Source organism: Panthera pardus, unplaced genomic scaffold (genome assembly GCF_024362965.1).
Source record: "Panthera pardus isolate Hobbes unplaced genomic scaffold, ASM2436296v1 HiC_scaffold_27, whole genome shotgun sequence".
NCBI classification, from domain to species: domain Eukaryota; kingdom Metazoa; phylum Chordata; class Mammalia; order Carnivora; family Felidae; genus Panthera; species Panthera pardus.
In genome coordinates this window covers 4,368,897-4,390,120 of record NW_026526843.1, presented here as the reverse complement: position 1 = coordinate 4,390,120, position 21,224 = coordinate 4,368,897, and the positions used below count along the sequence as shown (strand labels likewise).

The window sequence follows — 21,224 nt, the reverse complement described above, 5'->3', positions numbered from 1 at the left end:
CCTTAAATGTATTTAGTTCTTAACGGATTACAAAATACTTTCCTCACTACTATATTTGAAAGGAAAGATGGAATAGAGAGGGAGAAGGATTAAGGAGTTCAGATCAGTGTGTTACACTCTTATTTAGCAGGCCCCTGAGTTCCTAGAGAGAGAACTTTCTCAGCTGTCACATCAGGAAAAGAAGAGTTTTGTGCCTCTATAGGAGTGTTTTCCTGGCCAGGCTGGAGAAGTGACTTCTGATAAGTAGCCCTTCCCATGAAATCCCATTGGTTGGGTGAAGTATTCCAGGTGGGCAAAGTTGGGATGTGATTAAATCGTAGTTGGGGTTGTAGGAGAGGTGACACTATGGGCAAGAAGGCATACCCAGACTTTGAGGGGTACGTGAGTATTTTTAATTCTTTATGCCGACGTGAAGTTTCAGTCAGTGGAAGATGCAGCGTGCAAAATTACACGACCACATTCTTAGTTTAAAAAATATGTTTTCACTCTCAGGGAAAAATACTGTGAAAGGAATTAAAATTTTATGGTGATTTTCTTTGGGTAGTGGTATTTCACCTTTTTAGAAAAGAGTTTTTTTGCAAAGAACTTTTTTTATAATGAGAAAGAGATAATAAAGTTATAAAATTGGTTCTGTGTACCTGGGGAGACTGATATGCAGAACCAGCAGCTGGTGCAGCTGGACGCAGGATTTGAAAAGGAAGACTGGAATCTCAGAGGCTAGAAGGAGCTGGGAAGAACCCAGAACAATATGTATCAAGGGGCCTCCCTAAAGCACTGAAATAAGAAGAGGTGATGCCCTGCCGAAGTAGGACACTACTGACACGGGTTCTGCTAATCCAAAGTCAACTTCAAGCCAAAGAGAGGGAAGCGTCTGGGACACGAATAGAACGGGGCTTGGGTTTCTTCCCAGGATCTGGAAGGTGAAAGGGCTCACTGGGAGGGTGGAAGTGAGGGAAAACGATCCAGAACAGTTCATGGCTGCAGGGTTTGCAACCGAAAGAGGTATAAACTGGAAAGGGAGGGATAACAGAAGTGAACAATCGGTGCCCGAAGCAAACGTTCACACTTTAAACTTGTGCCAAGCTAATTGCATAAAACAGGATTGTGTACCTGTAACTTACATGTTCTGCATACAGTTTATACCCTATGATTTCTTCACAACGCTAAAAATCAGCTGTGTTCTTACAGATGATTCCCCGAGCAATAGTTACTTTGGAGTGGAGGCTGATACGGAATTAAAGCAAAAGTTCTAAATCTCAAGGGCATACTCTCTGGAGAAATTGCCCTCCCCCATCCTTGAACCTTGGGAGTGGAAAGTTATTATCTGAGCAGTTTACATGTATTAAGCAGTTAGTGTTTAGAAGACTAAGTGCTTTGACTGCATCGTCTCATTTATTCTTCAAAGGAGCCTTATGAGCTTAGATACTGCTATTATGTCCAACTTTACAAATGAGGGAATGAAGATCTAGCTGGCAAACGACGTTAGGAAGATTTGACTCTGAAGCCCGAATTCCTTCTATGATACTACCCTACATTTCTTAGTCCTGAGCATACCCTGAAGCAAGTAACAGCTATAAAATTAGTAATACCTAGGGTGAGGTTATAAAAAACCACATACGGTCATACTGTGCTGGTAGGAATGTAAATTGGTATGATCTTTCTGAAGGACAATTTAGCAATATTCACCAGAGAATTTTCTTTTTTTTTTTTTTCAACTTTTTTTTTTTTAATTTATTTTTGGGACAGAGAGAGACAGAGCATGAACGGGGGAGGGGCAGAGAGAGAGAGGGAGACACAGAATCGGAAACAGGCTCCAGGCTCCGAGCCATCAGCCCAGAGCCCGACGCGGGGCTCGAACTCACGGACCGCGAGATCGTGACCTGGCTGAAGTCGAATGCTTAACCGACTGCACCACCCAGGCGCCCCTCACCAGAGAATTTTCAATGCAATACCGTTTTGTTGCAATTCTTTCAATTACCGAGATACGGTAAGGGAAAACAAGCAAGGTGGGGAACGGTGTGTATACTAAGATTACTTTTATAATATGTTTTAAAAATACATACAGTAGATGGATTGACAGATATACCAGCATCTAAATAACATTTTCCCCTGAAACTCAAAAAGCTTTTAACGACAAATATCTTTGGAAAGAGTAACTCGCTTATTATTTTTGTGCCACTGGGAGATACTTGGGCTTTTAAAGTTTTGTTTTCCTCTTTATGTTCATTGCCTTAAAAAAATAACACTTTATTAAATCTTTTAAATAAAACCAAACAGCTAGCATTCATTCAGTGTTCCTCACGAGCAATGAACTGAGCTAAGTATTTTACCTACACTGCTTCACTGTATTCTCACATTGAATGGTTAGCACCATTTTACAGATGAGGAGTTAGACCCTTGGGCAGGTGAAATCACTTGCTTGAGGTGTCCCAGCGAAGGAGGTGGGCAAGCTGCGGTTTCACTGCCTGTGTGTTCAGTTCAGAGCCCTTGGCACTCAATTGTGCCCTTGGAATTGGTTTTTATACTCTCATTGCCTAATAAAAGTAAACTGGCGAACAACTGCAGTCTAATGAGATAATGTATGTGAAAATACTTTTCTAAGTATAGAGATGTTTGGGGAGGAAAGAACAGGCAGCGGGAGGGAGTTTAACTTGGGCCGACCTGTCCACTGACCCCTAGATAGTCAGGATTTTGTTTTTTGGGGAAGTAATGATCAATCACTTTTTTTTTCTCCTTTAAAAATATTATAAAATTATATTTATTCCCCCTGTCCCCAATAACATCTGATCATTGTTTAAAAGCTAAAATGCGATGGAGAAATGGAAGTCCTTTTAGAATACCTCACATGGATAGTTCATGACTTCCTTTAGATTTTAATGTCTATGTAACTATATATCACACACACTCCCACATATTTTACGTAGGTGTGAGCAATTGTATATTTGCTCAGTGTCTTGCTTTCAGCCTTATCACATATCCTGACCATCTTTTCATATCAGCACTTACAAATATTTTCTTTTTAATAGCTGAATAGTATCCATTTTGCGAATGTACACACAAACACACACACACACACACACACACAATTACTTTTTGCATTGTCTACTGAAGGACATTTAAGCTACTTCCAACTGTTTGCTTTCCTAAGTGTTGCTGTAATGAATCCCCTTCCCAAGAAAGTTCAGAGGGAGCTTCACACTGAGTGGGACATTTGTCAACCCTGTAGCTGATAAGAGTGACCCAGTGGGACTCTGTAGTGAAGGGAGGAGCATGTTCCACTGTGTGGAGAAACAAAGAACTCTCTCCAAAACACTTTGGCCAACACAATCAGAGCCATGAGAGTTGCCAACAGGTGGGACAACCTCAAAGAGTTCCCTATTGTGACAGTTTAGTAACAGAGCAGAGGCTTGCTGCTGTTGCTCAACAGCGATTGCTGGGTCAGAAGAGGAATTTGCAGACTCAGTTACAATCAGGGCTGGTGCAGGGCTGTGGGTCCCACCAGACAGTCTGGAGACAGCAAGACAGGGAGATGGGCAGCAGAGCTCCAAATCGGGCAACGGCACGTGTGGAAGGAGCAGTGACCTATGAGGGGACTCCTACCTCCTAAACCAGCCTCTTCCAGCAGAGGGCAGTGCCTCAGATATCAGGCGGGACTCGGGCCAGCTGGAGCCAGAGCTGGGGACTTCGCTGGACAGATTGCAGCAGCCCTGAGCCGAGGAGAAATTGAACTAAACTGTCCTTTGGCTACTGTAAGTGACATTGGGGAATCCTCCGCGAAAGACCCAGCGGGAACTTCACACTACCGTGATTTGCCTGCTTTCTAATGTCTGCCAGTTCGGGTTTGGTCATAAATCTCTTTGTACAGGGTCTGGCTGGTGGGGGCTTGCAAGTCAGGGAATTTGGAATCAATTTAACTCGACTGGCCACCGAGTATCTCAGGTTTCTGGGTGCATGCTTGAATCAAAGAGGGAGTGACGTGCCTGAAATATAACCTAGCCTTCTGGCCCCGGGGCTCTGTGGAGCTGACACGAAGTTTACAAATAGAAAGTCAGCAGAGGGAAAGATAGGAAAGAAGTAACAATTTTATCTAAAAATAGAAACTTAGTGTCTAACACCAGTCCTTCCCTTGTGCGTTTCAATGACCATGAAGGATGACCGTTAAAACAAACTTCAGCGTGGAAGAGCCAGCCACGCAAACTGCAGTGCATGCACGTAAGAAAAGATTCAAAGCAGTTAGTCGGCCTGAAACATTTCCAATCAACTGTTCCCTGAGCGTTGCTTACCTTTCCTGCTGTGTAGCGGTTGGAATCAAATAGGGGGGCAAAGCTGAGTTACTGTCAGATAAAGTGTATTTCTACTCCTGTTGTTTTTGAGCCTTGTGATACGAAGGAAAGGGGTGACTCTGGCATTTGCTGGTGGAGTTGAGCAGATCTGCCGGATGATAAAAGTACCGTGTGTGTTTAATGATTTGTCAGGCACGGCTAAGTAAAAGCCATCACCGACGAAAGCCGTGCAATAGCGAAGTCTAGAGGGAGTTCGCACGCGTTTCTCAGACAAGCGTCAAGTGGAAGAAATACCAGCAAAGAGAATAAACTTTCTTGGCTGCTTTATTTTCCTCGTCACTTCTAGTCCAGGGATGTTTGGCGCTCTCCCGGCGGCTAGATGATCGCCGGCCCTCCCGCTCCGGCCAAGCAGCCGCTCGAGTCCTCAGGCCGCGGAGACGCGCAGGGGCTGCAGCGGGTTCGGGGTGGGACGGCGGCGGCAGCGGGCGGGGAGAGGGAGGCCGCCGGAGCTCCTCAGCGAGGCCCTATGCCGAGGCCGCGGCCCCGACCCGGGAGCGTCCCCGGCCGCCTCGCTCGGCAGGGCGCGGCCCCAGCGCCACCCGGCTCGCCCCGGAGAGGTGGGACTTTCCCCACCGGAAGTGATCCCGGCCAGTCTCGGGGAACTGGGGCACCTCAGCCAGTGTGTCAGGGAAACCCTTCCGGGTGTGTGCTGGGGGGGGGTGGGGGGGTGGGTGAGAAAAAAAAGAGGTGGCTTCGCCTGGAGTGGCCGCCGCCGCCGGACGGCCCCCGCCCCTTTCCCCTCCGCGAGCAGCGGCGCTGGGGCGGCGGTGAGACGGAGGAGCCGGCCGCTGGCCATGGCCTCGGCGTGACGGAACCTCCCGGGGGGCGGCCGGGCGGGTGCGGACTGCGGGGTAAGCGGCGGCGTTGGCGGAGGCGGCCGGGTCGGGGCGGGAGCTGCGGCGGGGGGGGGGGGGTGGGGGGGGGCGGCGGGTAACGCGCCCCCTCTCCCTCCACAGGCCGGACGACGCCCGCGGGAGCCGCGCGGCCCAGAGACCCGCCCGGGCGGCAGCGAGTGGAGCCGAGCCCACAGGCCCGGGCCGGCCCGGCGGCGCGAGCAGGAAGCGGGGTCCCTGGGCCCCTTTGTGTGAAGGGCGGGGGAGGGGTGCCGGGCCGCCCGTGGCCGCGGGGGCCTCCCCATCCGCGGCCCCCACCGCTTCCCTCGGGGGCGCGGCGCGTCTCCCCACCCCGCCCCTCCGGGCTCGCCCTCCTCCCCACGCCCCCTGCCTGGGCCGCAGTTCCTATAGGAAGGGCATCACCGTCCCATCCCCACCCACCCGACACTTGGCTCTTTCCCCTCCCCCCCTCCTTTAACTTCCTCTTCTTCCCCCGTCGGGCCCTCTGCCTCTCCGCACTCTCCTCCCCGGTTCGCAGATTTCCGCCCACCTTCCGCCTCCCCGAGCCGCCGCAGCTAGCGGGGTGTTCTTTTCCCTCCCTCTGGTAGGAGTTGCTGAAGGTGAGACTCATGAGGGAATACAAGGTAGTGGTGTTAGGGAGCGGAGGGGTTGGCAAATCTGCCCTCACCGTGCAGTTTGTCACCGGGACTTTCATTGAGAAATATGACCCCACCATTGAAGATTTCTACCGCAAAGAGATCGAAGTGGACTCTTCCCCCTCCGTGCTGGAAATTCTGGACACCGCGGGCACTGAGCAGTTTGCCTCCATGAGAGATCTCTACATCAAAAACGGCCAAGGTTTCATCCTGGTTTATAGCCTGGTTAATCAACAGTCTTTCCAGGTAACCAAACCGAGTCTTGTAATTTGTTACAAGGGGGTGTGGTGATCCCACATTTACTTCTGGTGTGCTTGAGCAGTGCGTTAATGACTATGTTTTGCTTTCTGAAAAGTTAGACATGGCGCATTTTTGAGGTTACTTCTGGCACGGAAAAGTATCGGGTTGTTTCTATAGAGAGTCTAAAGTAACAACCGTCAACAAATATTCTAAAGTTATTTCTGAGTCGCAGGGAAAGTGAGAAAGGAATAGGTCGGGCTGTTTGTGTTTAGCCTGGGGTAGAACCTTCCAAAATTGCTGGTTCAATTCAACAAGTATTGATTAACGTACTTAACACAACAACGTTTAACAGACGGTCTCAGGTAAATAGGGCACTTTGGAAGGAAAATTATTTGGAGCCGGTATCTGTAACTCCTCTGTGGCTGCCTTCCCCGCCTTTTCCTCTGTTCTCACCCAAGTTTCTCAACCAGATTCATAAATCTTGGTGGTGCAAGATGAAGAACCGAAGACCTGCCTTCTAGGCATTTTACTTTGCGGGTGTGAAGGAAAGTTACTAATTGAAAAGACTGGTACCTAGAATATAACCAACAAAAATCTGCAGTGACGCTCCTGCAGTTGATCGAGTTGTTTCTGATAACACGGACTATATTTATACAAAATATGTGGATCTGGGAACACTGAACAAGTGCAAATTTCTAACCCTGGCTGGGTGGCCAAGCTGGGGCTGGTCCAGTTTCTTCCGAATATCTGCCCTGTCCTTCACTGGGAGACCGACTGAAAGTTTAACATTATTTTAAGAGATGCAGTAAATGTTGCTATTTATTCCTTGAAAATAAATAACCTCATATTGACCCATTCTATTGACCTCCATTGATTTAGGAAATGGATATTTTTTTTTCTGCATTTAAAGGTATGTGCTTAATGTTGCTTACTTAAGAGATGTTAAGTGCTCTAGCAAATACAATGTGCTAATTCCACTTTTCTTAGTATTTAAATTGCGGTACTATAGTGAAGTTTTCCAGTAACCACATATAGCAACTTCAGGATATTTTTCCTCACAGATAATAAGTATTGTGACCAAACTAAAGTACTTTTTATGTAGGCTTGAATTCCAAAGCAGTAATAGTATCATAAAAGCATTTTTCCCCAGAAAGTACCAAAGGTGCTATTTGACAGGCATTTTCTTTCTAAAGGATCCTCTAGAGATTTGTTATTCTATTAGCTGACTCTCTTGAGGCTGGAAGCCTTTTGGAGGGTTTTTCATATGATTTCCATTATATCTACTTCTCTTATAGGCATAAATAGGGAGTGAAAAACTGTCATTATTTCAGCAGAGACTTAAACTCTTGCAAGCCTAAATGTCATACATTCGGTTTCTAATTTGAACTTGGGTTTCCATAAGGACACAGGGAAAAAAGCTTAACCTGGAAGACGGAATTGATAACGTGAGCAAATGAAATTGTTGCAAACATGAAATAATTGTTTTCATAAATTTTCAGTTGTCTGTTTTTCCTTCGTCTTGCATGTGAATACTCAATTCACTGTAACTATTCAAATTAAACGTGTTTAACATTTAAGTCAATCCTTTTAAGTTATGAAAAATTTTTAAAAAGTGTACAATTAGTATTAAATCTATGAAATTGCCGTAAATCAATAACCCCCCAAAAATTGATGCTACCTGAGAATTGCTGAGGCTCTTATCTTTCCTAGTTAATTGTAATTAGAGACAGTCGGAGGAAAATTCAAGCTGTAAAACCTAACATAGGCAAATAAAAGTATGACTTTCTTCCCGCCCAGACTCCTCAGTACGTTTGTCTCTCCCAGGAGCTGCTGCTCACTGTTACATTCGTTTCTCGTGTATTTTAAGGTGTCTGATTTTACTGGAATAAAGGCCTACCAGTACATTTAAAAGGAAATGTTTAAGTGTATGAATCTGTTTTGAATTGGTCTTCTAGGCACCAGTGTTTTTGTTCCCACCTGAAACACTTTCTCTCAAGCACTCTTGCTAAATGGCTAGGAATGCATAGATGCTGCAGTCCTGTGCTGGGATAACAGGTGTTTTCAGGAATGATGCCAAGCCGGGAGGATTAAGGAGCTAGCCAAACATCCTTCTGTACAAATGGATTCCTCATATTTGGGAACTTTTTAAATCTGCATAGACTGGGGGAAAGAAGGGATTCAATGAATCCTAAAGTTAGTGTGCAGCCTACATTTTATATTCTAGACAGAAACCCAGCAGCTGAGGTCTGTGGAGATTATCTAGTTCCTACCTCAATGGAGAAAATAACATTTTCTTGGTTTAGGTGTATGGTTTTATTTTGGATTAAACTTTCTGTACTTCCCGAGGAGTTATTATCTTGTGATATTGTAATAGCTTCTGTTATGGTTATGCAAACTGCATGACTTTTTTTCTTTTTGTGATCATTTGAATAGGATATCAAGCCAATGAGAGATCAGATTGTCAGAGTGAAGAGATATGAAAAAGTCCCACTAATCCTAGTAGGAAACAAAGTGGATCTGGAACCAGAAAGAGAGGTTATGTCTTCCGAAGGCAGAGCTCTGGCTCAAGAATGGGGCTGTCCTTTCATGGAAACATCGGCAAAAAGTAAATCAATGGTGGATGAACTTTTTGCCGAGATCGTCAGGCAAATGAACTATTCATCCCTGCCGGAGAAGCAAGATCAGTGTTGTACAACTTGCATTGTCCAGTAAAAAAGAACCTCAATCATGGCCATACCGAGCAGGTTAGTTGTTGACGGAAGCTTATGAGCCAGAGAGTGTATTGTTTTTGATCAAGTGTAACAAAAAGCTGGTTAATATTAATACACATTGTGCTACCTTCAATCTCTTTGTTTTTAAAATAACATTTCCCTTAGCACAAAATAGTCAACATTCAATGAAGAAAATAAAACAGATACAGATAAGCAAAATGAAGGTAAGAAATTGCATGTATTCCTATCACTAAGATTTATTTTTTAAAACTGAATGTTCTCTGCTTCATTGATAACGTTCCTTTGGGGTGCAGTGAGTTAAAGGATGCTACACCTTTCCCCTGTTCTGGTGATTTTACATCCAATAATAATTTCAGAACGTGATTAGTTTTAGGCTTCCTACACTTTTCTGTCCCAGGCTAGAGAGCTGCTGTAATTGAAATCATCAATTTACTAATCACCCAAGTGCTTGATATAACAAGGTGATTATTTAATCAAGTTCATCTGTACCTTGCACTTGAGGGACTTAAGTGACCTCTGATAATAACAAATTACAGTGCCACATGTATCTTGACTTCATTATGAACGTATGGCCCAAATGAGAGTCTGGTAAAATCATCTGCGATGTGTTAGAAGAGACGCACCCAAGCCCAGGCAACATTTTTATTTAGTTTAGTAAATGATGGAGTTGATTGGAACGATAACAAAACCTTCAAACATTTCATGGATAACTTCATAAAAGTTTTGTTAAATGAGTTTTTGAAAAAGCAAGGTTATGTAAAAGTTATTGAGCATTTTAAGTGGGATTATTGTATTCACATCACGATCTCTTAACCTAGATTATCATTGGGTAGCTAGTCCCACTTAGACAGTAACACTTAGATAATAAGATAAAACAACCAATAGCCTGGATGACTGGGAAGCCACAGCAAGCGCCAGACTGGCCTTACGGTCTCAGGAATGGAATTGATTGCTTGGAGCCAAGACTGACCTCAAGTCTAGGAGGCAGTGCTGCGAATGGCAGCAGGCATTGCAGATTGCAGTGATGATTCCTAATCAAAGGTCTGGCTTATATATGCTCCCTGGAGAAAAGACTAACGGTCCCTAATTTATCTTTTCAGACGAGATCCTCTGTCAGGTAGTGTCACCTTTGAAAATGAAGGATGACAGCAGTGCTTTATTCCAAATGCTTTCACACACCAGCCTTTTAGCATACCGGAATATGATGAGAACACATTTATTTTCTTCCACCCAGCCACCTCTGTTACAGCGTCGCCGTTCAGACTCCCTGCGGCACATGTTTGCTTGGTGGCATCACACTTGCGGTATAGTTTTTTGAAGCAGGAACAGACGTATGTAGGGGATTGAGTCCTGTGTTCGTGTTTCCGTAATCTTTCCTAAATCGTAAGCCGATTTCAAGTTTGAGCAAGTTTTGTGTGGTGACTGCGTCTTCACCATTGCACTCTGTTTCTCCCTCTGACACTTTTTACCGGCCAAATGACACAAGTGTACACATTTTAGTGTTGTCACCTTTATAAAATATTAACCAGTTGCCACAAAGTGTTCCCAGCTTTCTTTGCATCATTAATGTAGACAGCTACAGGAAGTAAACTTTGAATTCCGATTGGCAGATGGATAATTTCCAGAGCGATTTTTAGATCTTTCTTACTCCCTGTTCTCTTTAGGTTTATTTCATTTTGCAGCTTGTGATCTAAATGGCTTTGAATCCATTTGGTTACCTACGGGAATGATTAAATCGAATTGCTCTATATCTCAAGCCAACTGTGTTTAAGTTTTGTGTTAATGTACTAGAAACAAGAAAATACACCAAAAATTGCTCGTTTTTTATAATAATAGGCAAGTTGCCTGTGTGATTTTTTTTTTTGCTTGGTTTTCATTTTTGTAAGCAGAATACACAGTTGTAGGTGTGAGCATTGAAAAAAAATCTAATCAGCTGAGTGTCTGAAAATATTAGAGGAAGTTCCCTGAGCAAGATCTTTTAGAACAAAGCACACCATATGCATTTTCTTTCCTGAAATCAAGTAAAGTTGAATCGATGTGTATGGGCATCTGTAACCTGAGGCCTGTAAAGTTTGTGGTTGTGCTTGCTCACTAATGTATCTAAAAAATAGGCGATGGATTCCGAGTCCTGCAGCTTGAGTTGTGCAGCTCTGACGTCTGTCAGTCCCAGATCTAGACGGAAGATCAAACTTTGACAAGTACAGGTGGCTTGAGAAATGTTTGTCCTTAATACTTAGAAGAGTACCTTTTGTCCAGGTGAGGAATGATAATATTCAAATAAGTCAGGAGGACTCCTGTGATTGATGTAAGTTGGCTGCTCTTAATTGAAAGGGAAAATTGTAATGCTCTAAAAATTGCTTCTGAGAATTCCTCACATTTCTTTCTTTCTTTTATTTATTTTTTTGTTTGTTTCTTTTTGAGACGGAGACAGAGCCTGAGGAGGGGAGGGGTAGAGAGGGAGGGAGACACAGAATCCGAAGCAGGTTCCAGGCTCTGAGCTGTCAGCACAGAGCCCGACGCGGGGCTCAAACTCACAAGCCGCGAGATCACGACCTGAGCTGAAGTCGGACGCTCAACCGACTGAGCCACTCGGGCGCCCCTCCTCATGTTTATTTCTTAACCACCTTTCAATTTGGGTCACCTTCAGTTTGGGTCTCTTGCCCAACACCTGTTTATCTGCATGGCTCCCAGGATTGTTTCCTCACCTTTCACCCTCCTGCTGGCAGGAGTCTTAGAGTGCCTTTGGATACCCAGATTCTTTATGTGCTGCTTTCGTGGTGGGTTTCCTTACTGACCCCAGGAGCCTGCCATCAAGGGCCTTGGGAGACTTCTTTACTGTGCAGGAGCAGTGTAATAGAAACCCAGGTCAGCGTTGAAGCCCTGTTTTGCCTTTATTAACTACATCATAGCTCCTCTGTATATTGCTGTAAATAATTGACAATCGGCTCTTTTGCTCTACTGTTCTAGAGAATGATGGGTGTTTTGTTAATCATCCCATAATACTATAAAAGAAGCAAATCACAGCGCTGTGGGCATTCAGGGAAAGGAGAGACTATGGTCAGTGAGAGGAGATTTCTCAGTATTCTGAGCTCTTTGTTATGGGAACTGCCCTATGCATTGTGGGATGCTTAGCAGCATCCCTGGCCTCTACCTACTAGATGCCAGTAGCATTCTCCCCGCCCCTTAGTTGTGACAAGCAAGGATATCTCCAAACCTTGCCTAATGTCTCCTAGGGGGCAAAGTCACCCCTGGCTAAGAACCACCGATTTAGAGGGATTGGGGCACAAGTAGCATTTGACTCAGGTCTTGGAGAATGGGTAGGATTGGAGGGGGTGGGGTGGGGTGGGGGTGGGGGTAGAGGTGACTTCCAAACAGAAGGAATGCCAAAAAGGGGCAAAATAATATTGTAAATTAGTAGTCTGTTGATTCCCTGAAAGGAAGGTGGGAAATGCCATAAAGTTATCCTTTAAATGTGACAGTTTGGTAAATAACCTTTTGGCAGATAGAATTTTTTTAAAGATTATTTCTCAAGGATTTCTGTATCTCAGTCCAGTATTGATGAAAGTTATAAAAAAAAAAAAAGAGAAAGAAAACCAGAATAAAAAAGGTGTTCTTCACTACAGATTGAAGGTCTCCTGCAAGATTTTATCCTATTTTTCTCCGGGTATTATGGAATGGGTTCTCCCAAAGAGAGTAAATGGTGCATAAGAGTACCAAACACCAGCAATCAAACTGAGAGAACAAAGATCATTATTTATGTCACCCTCAGTTCATTATATATGTCAGCCTGAAGAAAAAGCGAGATTCTTGATTCAAGACCAGCACATCATTTCACGTGGCAGCAGAATGCCCGGGATGTTAACAAAGGCTCCTGAAAGGCTGAACTATCTATGAATGTCATTTTAGTCTAGCTGGCCTTACCATTTCTAAACACAGTGGGATTGATTAGCATTTTCAGGGTTTTTAAAATAAATATGTGGAATCAGAATTGTTTCTAATCTTTTTTTCCCCCCGGCTTTTAATTAGATACGATATGCCGAGGATTTAGCAAATGGCAAAGGGAAAATCATGAAAATTAAATTACATCGTGTACTTTCAAATGCTGGCATTTTCATATCCAAGTTAAATATTAATCGTATCAGTAAAACACTGGGGTGGAATTCTGTTGCAGAAGTTACAGTTTAGATACTTCCTTTTTTTTTTTTTCCCCTGTCCTATTTTGCATATCACCTTGAGTAAGGAAAACAGCTTATTTTGAAATGCTCATTTGTCATCCAGTTCACATGGTGAGCCAAAATAGAGCCCGGCCCTGGATGGAGCAGGGAGCATGCTTTGGGGGGTAGTGTGTGCCCTAAGGAACTGCAGTCAGTGGACCTGGGGTAAAAGCATCCTTTCTGCCTCTCCTAATTTTCCCAGACCACCCCCCACCCCCTGTCCCTGCCAAAAGGTTCATGGTCTGGGACTGTTCAGTGTGAAATAGATGCCTAGTTAGACCTGCTCTGGGTGTGGAGGTGTCTGGTGATTAGAATGACTCTTTGTATATCTGTTCCCTCTTTAATTGCTTCCTTTTAACCTCAAGATTAGGCTTTTATTGCAGAATGAAATGCATATGAGCCATTCAGTTTTACTCCATTACCTCTCTGGCTTAGAATGAACCATCAGTAGAATTAACAAAAATTGCATCATAGAGTTGGAGAATTGCCACCGAGGAAGTATTCTAGCCATACTACAGGAAAGATTCTCCTCGTGGGATTACTTCTGGGTGGAATTCTAAAATCCAGAAGATAATATCACCAAGAAAAACTTAAGTCCTGTCAGCTGTTGGAAAAACTTACCCTACCAAAAACATGCTCACAAATTCTTTTGGTTAGCCACAGTTGTAAGAGCATCAGGTTCAGAAAAAGCTGTTTAGAGTTGAGGGAGTAGTACCTTACCTGGTTTAATTCGAAGCTGGCAGTAGGAATCAGATCATTAGGCTCACACTCTGCTTATTAGCAGTGGACAGGTCCTACTACTTGAGATCTCAGAATTGAATTCTTTAATTTAAACTTAAGGAGACTTCAGGTCTAGGACAGAAGAAAAATATTTTATCCCTTCCTTTCTACTCTCGGTTTCCCATAAACTTTTAGAGTGCATATTCTCCTAAAAGCATGGTTCCACTTTCATTCAAAGATGCGATGCCATAGTTCCAGCCTGTGCTGTTTATGTTTAATGGATGACAGGTGAACACTTCTAGTGACCTAATCCCCCTCTCTACCCGCCAACAAGTTTCATGAGTATTATGCAAATTAGACAAAGAAACAAGATATTTAACAAAAACATAACATCTATCAGAATTCTAACCTAGTGTTTTGCTAACATAACTGATATTTAACTTGGATATAGAAATGCCAAGTAAAAAATGTGATGGGGAATTCATTTCTTAAAAAAATTCCTTCAGTTAAATCCCCAGAATATCACATGTCTAAAACTGGAAAAAAATTAAAATTGATTATGGTTGCATATTGATAGTTGCTAAAAAGAATGCTAGGAAATACCATTGTATTTAGAAATGGTAAATCTAGCCAAGCTAAAAAGACATTCTATGACTGTTATGCGTTTCAGGAGTCTTTGTGAATATCCCAGGCATTCTGCTGCCACGTGAAATGATGTGCTGGTCTGGAATCAAGAATCTCCCCTTTCTTCAGGCTGACAGAAATAATAATCTTTGTTCTTTAAGTTCTGTGTTTGGTACTCTCGGGTACCAATTTGCCCTGCTTGGTAGACCCTGTTTCATAATTTCTTGAGCAAAAGGTTTGGACTGTTGTTTCAGATTGTGTGTGTGTGTGCGCGCGCGCGTGTGTGCGCTCTTCCTTGACAAAATCTAATTTAGAAAGAAAGTGAAAAAGTGAAACCAGTTAAGCAAGAGTTTGAGCAGAAGCTTCCAGAGTTGAGATTTGTTGGGTGTCTTGCTGGAAACTCGAGAGTTGAGGACAAGGATCACTTGTGTTCTGTCTCCCAAGCAGCAAGTTCTACTTCTGCAACTTGTCTGGATGTGATATCCTGGGAGTTCAAAAGTATGAGTTTGACCAGCTGCCTTTAAAGCTTCTGGAATGTTTTTGAAATGAATGAGACTTGTTAGTACACTGAAAATTTTTCTGTCACAGTGTGGAGCAATAACATTTATATTTCGCATTCTGCGAAATTCTAATCTGAGGGAGACTGTCCTTTCTGCTTAATGCAAGCTTTTGCTTTGGGATTTATTACTGCAAAGAATCAAAGTTTATTACTCTTCTGAAAAAGAGCTGGTATTCATACTTTGTTTAATGGTGTGCCTCATGTTAATATTGTTGAGTCTCACCTGAGATTTATCTAGGTCTCTTGATTTCACTGGAGTATTGTCATCCTGCAGAATGTGGATGGACCAAATGTTAATCAAGCTTTTAGAGGGTGGGAAATGATGTATGTATCACCTTTTATTTAATGTCGATTACAGTTAATAAGCCAGTTTGTATTCTTAGTGTTTATTTTGGCTAGAAACAAATAATTACTACATCCTCAATTTGATTTCAGAGAATGCCTGAGCTATTAAAACACCATATATTACAAGTTTTCACTATTTAAGAGACGTAATCATATTTGAAAATCTCAAACTCTTTATAATTTATTTTGAAAAATGTAGATTAAAAATTACAACAAATGGGGCACCTGGGTGGCTCAGTCGGTTGAGTGTCCGACTTCGGCTCAGGTCACGATCTCGCGGTCCGTGAGTTCGAGCCCCGCGTCGGGCTCTGGGCTCATGGCTCAGAGCCTGGAGCCTGCTTCCGATTCTGTGTCTCCCTCTCTCTCTGCCCCTCCCCCGTTCATGCTCTGTCTCTCTCTGTCTCAAAAATAAATAAATGTTAAAAAAAAAATTAAAAAAGTTACAACAAATGGTATTAATGGAGATCAATTGAGAAAAGTCTAGTCTGAATTACTGAAAAGTCTTCCCCTTGAAATGCGTATATATATTGAAATGCTGTTGTCTTCATAATAGGTATAAAAATTCAAACAAGGCTACAAAATATAGAGGTCTTTAGTCTGGATATCAAAGACATAATTCTGCTCTTCTAGAATTTATAACATAGTCGAGAAATGAGGAGAGGTACCTGACATTTGCATACTTTGTAAGGTGCTGTCACATATCACCTTATGTGACACTTATCACAGTCCTTGAGGAAAGAATTTTTATGGTTATTTTGATGAGGAGGAAACTGGACTTGCTCAAGGTTCAATAACCAGTGTCCTAATTAACAATTTACTTTGATGCAAAAAAGGTTTAATTTTAATTGGAAAAAAATGTTTTATAGTAATTTCAAAGGAGGCAAATGTTTCTATTTTTCCTCATGTGTTTAGGTGGCAGAATTTCAATAAGGAGCAGAGAGACATTCTTTACAAGTCATTTTTATGATATAGCTGCTAATAAAGAGTTCTCTCAGGCTCTTTGGACACTACGAGAAGTGTAGGTGTCATATGAAATTAAAATTACGCAGGTATAAATATTGGTAGAGCCTTTAGATGATCTTAAATTGGTTTCACTTGGCATTCTTTCATAGTCCCTATTCTGCTCTTTGTTTCTGGCTTTATTTAACAACTTTTACCTTTTACATTAAAAGACAAATGTAATTCTACTCCCCTTGAAGCCATTTGATGATCCAACACAGTTAAAGGACTTGGTGTCTGAATGATAGATTTTCTTTCCCCTCGGTATTAATTAGAAGGGCAGAAGTATATCAACTGTAAGAGTAGAGACAGAGAAACCCCGATCATAGAAGTGCCTGTGGTTGGGGGGGGGGGGGTGGGGAATGTCCGAAAAAAGGGCAGCCGGAATGGCAGCCGCTGAGCTACTGCTGTCACCTAGCATCTAACCCAAGTCAGGGCACTTAGGAGGTGCTCAATAGCTAGACCGTGATGGAATGGCATTTTCTTATTTTAAAATTTCTAAAAAACCCTAAACTTTGAAAAGTGCATACTGTCAAGTTTGCTCATAATTAATATGCATTTAATTCTAGTGCCATTTCCCATGACAAATACGAAGAAATCAGATTCCAAGTAGAAGTACTATCTGCCACTTTTATACTGTGAAATCTTTTAAACCAGTGAGAACATTGTTGATATTGTATAAAGTATAATAACGTATTTAAAAAGAAGCCAGAGTTACATACACACAATAGACTATATCCAGTGCATCATTAGTGTCTGTTGGTAATTTTCAGTGACTTTTAAAAAAATTTTTTTTTAACGTTTATTTATTTTTGAGACAGAGAGAGACAGAGCATGAACGGGGGAGGGTCAGAGAGAGGGAGACACAGAATCTGAAACAGGCTCCAGGCTCCGAGCGGTCAGCACAGAGCCCGACGCGGGGCTCGAACTCACGGACCGCGAGATCATGACCTGAGCGGAAGTCGGCCTCTCAACCGACGGAGCCATCCAGGTGCCCCTCAGTGGCTTTTTTTGACCACATAAAATCACTTTTTAATTGAAACTGACGGGGAACACAGTGAAATTCCACCTTCAGATACTTATTCTGGTACCAGTTCCATGTGTATACAGACCTGTTGTCAGTGTTCTCATTTTAAACTGTGATCTATATTTCTATCTTTTTACAACGTTTTAATCTTAATTGCAGATAAAACTCAGAGGAAATTTGCACAGATGCTGCTTTGGAGAACTTTACAACCTGGGTTGCAGAACTGAGCCTTGGTAAACCTGTCTCTATTACAGCATGTTGCCATACATCTAATTAAGTGCATAAGGTCTTTGGCCTTCAAGATCCATCGACCTTCAACAGGAATGCTTAGCACGTTTACCATATGTTTAAAATCTGTTCTTTATCAATCAGTCCTTTTGTAGCTTTCTAAGTTCTTATTGATGGCTAATATGCAAGAATTAATTTTTAATATTTTAATTGATTTCTTTAATCAGTTTCTCAACTTGTATTTATTAAATACTCAAACTCAGTATTACCTACTCAATGCCTTTTAAAAGAAAGTTATAATGGAGAAAAAAATTGAGCCTTAAACAAATGGTTACTTCTGTATATTACCTCGCACCAGTGCTTCATTCTATTTGTAAAATCTTTCTCCTTTAAATGGTTGGTTAATACTTTGAGACTTGGTTTACGTGTGGCAGTGTTGTAAAAAGAAACTAAAGATCACGTTTTACCTATATGGATGGAGTATCCCTTTTCTTCAAGTGCAGTTTGTGATGTGTTTTTGTAATTAACATGTTCTGAAAGTTACAATTGATATTTGAAATTGACTGTAGAGCATCTAGCTGAAGAGTTAAGCATTTGATTCCATTAGGTTTTCACATGTGTTAATCTCATTTACAGCATCGAATTGCAGCAGTAACATTTTCCTTTCTGTGAAGTTCTAAATTTAGTTATGACCTACTTAGCAATGCCTTTGAAAAGGGATATTGTATCCATGGTAAATTAATTGTATACCTAAACAGATCGCTCAGCTTTGCCTGTCAGGCTTGTAATTGACATCTAGTAGACTTCTGCACATGTAAAATTGAATTCAAATAAAATCATATACGCTTTCTAGTTCTTAATATTTGTCTTTCTGAATAATAGTTTAAAGCAATATTTGTTAAAGTTTTCTTGCACTATCACAGTTGCTTTTTAGTTCTTTCTCAAGAAGCATGTTCGTAGTAGAGACAAAAATCTGTGTAACAGGAGAGGATAGCGCCAAGTCTCTGGGCTTTTTGTTTGTTTTTTGGATTTTTTTTTTTTTTTCCAAATGTGCTTCTAATAGCCATTGCCTTCCATGTTGTTTACCTAATCAGCACATTTTGTCTGAATACTTGAACATTTTAACAGTAACACAGGTATAGAAACAGAAAGGAAACTTTCTTAAGAGTAATCTTTTGGTTCAGTTTTAACATCTTGACCACAAGCGCTTTTTCTAGCAATGACTTTAAAATTTTGTAAGTTTGACAGTATTTTCTTGTTGGGTTTTTATTTGGTTGTAGTTGTGTGCTTTTAATTTGCAGAAGTTAGTAACTGCAGCTCACCTACTGCACCAAAGTTCTCGAGTTTAGGAGCCCAGCTTTAGTCATTTGAACATGCTTCTAAATAAAAACAAAACAAAAAACCAAAACTATACTTTTGATCTATAATACTAGCTCAATAACTTTGTCAAGGAAAGCTCTAATATATGCAGTGATGGTTTATGGAAGGGTGTGGCAATTTTAAATTTATATTGTGTGTGATGTTCCAATAAAGTGATATCTACATTCATGTGATTTATTGGTCAGCATGACCATTAATTATTGCGTAGAAATTGATTAAACTTTGATTTCCTTTTTTAAAATCGTGTTGCATTTGATTCCTAATCAAATTCCCTCAAAGCGAACTTTTGATCTTAGATTTTGAATTTTATGGTGAGATTGTAAGGGTGGAAGCAACTGAAACATTGTTCCTTATTTATAAACTGCTTGAAATGAATACCTATTTTAAGTTTGCACTTTAATACCAAACTTAAAACCAAACACTCAGTTCAGAGTAGGTTAACTGATCATGGTTCATCGTTATTAGCTGTGTGAAATTCTGAAGGAATCAAATAATTCATGATGATTTACAATTTTCTGCAGATGGATTTTTTTTTTTATATATCCAGTATTTCTTTCCTATGGATAGTTCCCCCCACAGCATTGACCTCAGCAACAAATTTATCTTGAATTCACTTAGGATCACAGGAATCAGGGGAAAGTGATTTAAAGGTGGTTTCTTCAGCACATTTTAAGAAAAGGGACCAAAAGTTATTTTAGCTTCCTCAATAGATTGCATGTCAAGTTGCTTATTAGGATAATAAATTAATATTAAATGCAATATATGTCTCGTCTTTACTATGGCATCCGTTTAGGAGTTGTTCAAATCACTGCAGTAGGGCTCTGCAAATAAAATCATGTAACCTATTATGGATCTAACGTACTGTAACTTTATCAATGAAAGGTAAAAATCTCAAGTAACAAGTACAAGCATTGAACAATGACCTATAAAGATTTGTAAAAGTAAAATTTTTCCAATAGATTTCATTCTTGTCATTTTGTAAGATGACCCTGCAGTCCACCTGTTTGTAACTTTTTTAATAAAATAGACATCTGTATTACTGAGGTTGGTTTCTTGAATTTTTTGGTGTGTTACTAATTCTAGATTTGCTGACTTGTAAATCTCTTTCTCATAACTGAAAGCCATTACTTTTTATCAAAATGATTATGTGTATTGTATACATTTAAAAAGTTAAACGTTCACTTGTGTCATTTCTGTGTCACCATTCTGGCACATGTGGGAAAACCAACACATATCCTAAAATGTAACATTTAATCAATTGAATAACTTACAAATAAAGTAGAAATGTGTAAAAAGTAATATACATATCTTGTCCCATTTGGAGAAAGTGTCCCAACTATAAATCTGTTGGCTGGGAATTATCCACGTGTAGATTTCAGACTGTATTAAGCAATACAATTAAATTTTGAACTACCAAATGAATTAAGAACATTCAACACAATCAAGTTATCACTTTGGGGGCACCTGGGTGGCTCAGTTGGTTAAGCAGCCAACTCTTGGTTTCAGCTCAGGTCATGATCTCGTGGTCATGGGATCAAGCCCCACATGGGGCTCCATGCTAAACGTGGAGCCTGCTTGGGATTCTCCCTCTCTCTCTGCCCCTCCCCTGCTTGTGTGTGCTCTCTCTCTCTCTTTCAAATAAACTGTTTTTTAAGTTACCACTTTGTTTTATCCAGTGAAAGTTTTTGCCAGTCACTTTAATTCACTGACCAACTCCATATTTTTAAATTGTTGAACTAAGATTTTTAACGTAAATGTTTTTTTAGCCCATAATCTTTTCCTTGAAATTGGATAGTTCTTTCTGTCCAAACATATAGGGACTGGATTTTTTTTTAATGTGTAAAAATGGGCAGGTTTATATACCCTTGTCATAATACATAGAAAGTATCTTACCGTTCATTACCATGGATTATTGGTCTGGAGTCGGGCTCCAAACACCTCACATATGCTGTACTAGATGCTGTCCTTGAAGTCCCAAAAACCCTTTTCTACAACGAAGGTGCTCATGATTTCCAGGCCCTCCCCTTTTTCTTCCACTGATGTAGTATCCCTTCATCCAGAAAGGTCAACATTTTTAACCGAGTAACAGAGAAGGTGAGAGGATGGCCTAGGGTAAGAGGTAAGGGGTTCCAGGCTGATGAGCCAAATCAGTGCTGGATATCCGAAAGGTACTTTGTCACCGTCAGGGCACTTTTCTCTCTCACCCCTCCCTACCCTCTTCATGTAACTCTTACCTACAGACAAGATTCATCTAGTCTTTACACTCCTCCAGGATCAAGATCCAAAGCTCTAAGACTTCTCGTTCGGGTTCAAAGCGGGGGCAG

At 41.4% G+C, this 21,224-nt stretch overlaps 1 protein-coding gene and 1 long non-coding RNA gene across 5 annotated transcripts in view; one reads left to right on the top strand and one right to left on the bottom strand.

Annotated features, from left to right (window-relative positions):
• Positions 1-4,994, bottom strand: part of LOC109253741 (uncharacterized) — a 112,784-nt gene extending 107,790 nt beyond the window's left edge. For 2 of the 3 annotated variants that reach the window (XR_002074511.2, XR_002074517.2), the window contains exon 1: positions 4,284-4,993. This is a non-coding gene — a long non-coding RNA (uncharacterized LOC109253741). Of the gene's footprint in view, positions 1-4,283 lie in introns of all 3 variants that reach the window. The other variant, XR_008418389.1, reaches the window with a different exon arrangement.
• Positions 3,556-19,943, top strand: RAP2C (RAP2C, member of RAS oncogene family). Of its 2 annotated transcripts, none has more exons than XM_019426978.2 (4): positions 3,556-3,749; positions 5,300-6,078; positions 8,506-8,816; positions 17,452-19,943. In XM_019426978.2, exons 2-3 carry the CDS (start codon positions 5,806-5,808, stop codon positions 8,782-8,784), a joined length of 552 nt encoding a protein of 183 aa, XP_019282523.1. In that variant the 5' UTR covers positions 3,556-3,749; positions 5,300-5,805; the 3' UTR covers positions 8,785-8,816; positions 17,452-19,943. The 2 variants fall into 2 exon arrangements, with proteins under 2 accessions (XP_019282523.1, XP_053748001.1); XM_053892026.1 differs by lacking the exon at positions 3,556-3,749 and adding an exon at positions 5,001-5,194.
• Positions 19,944-21,224: the final 1,281 nt, after the last annotated feature.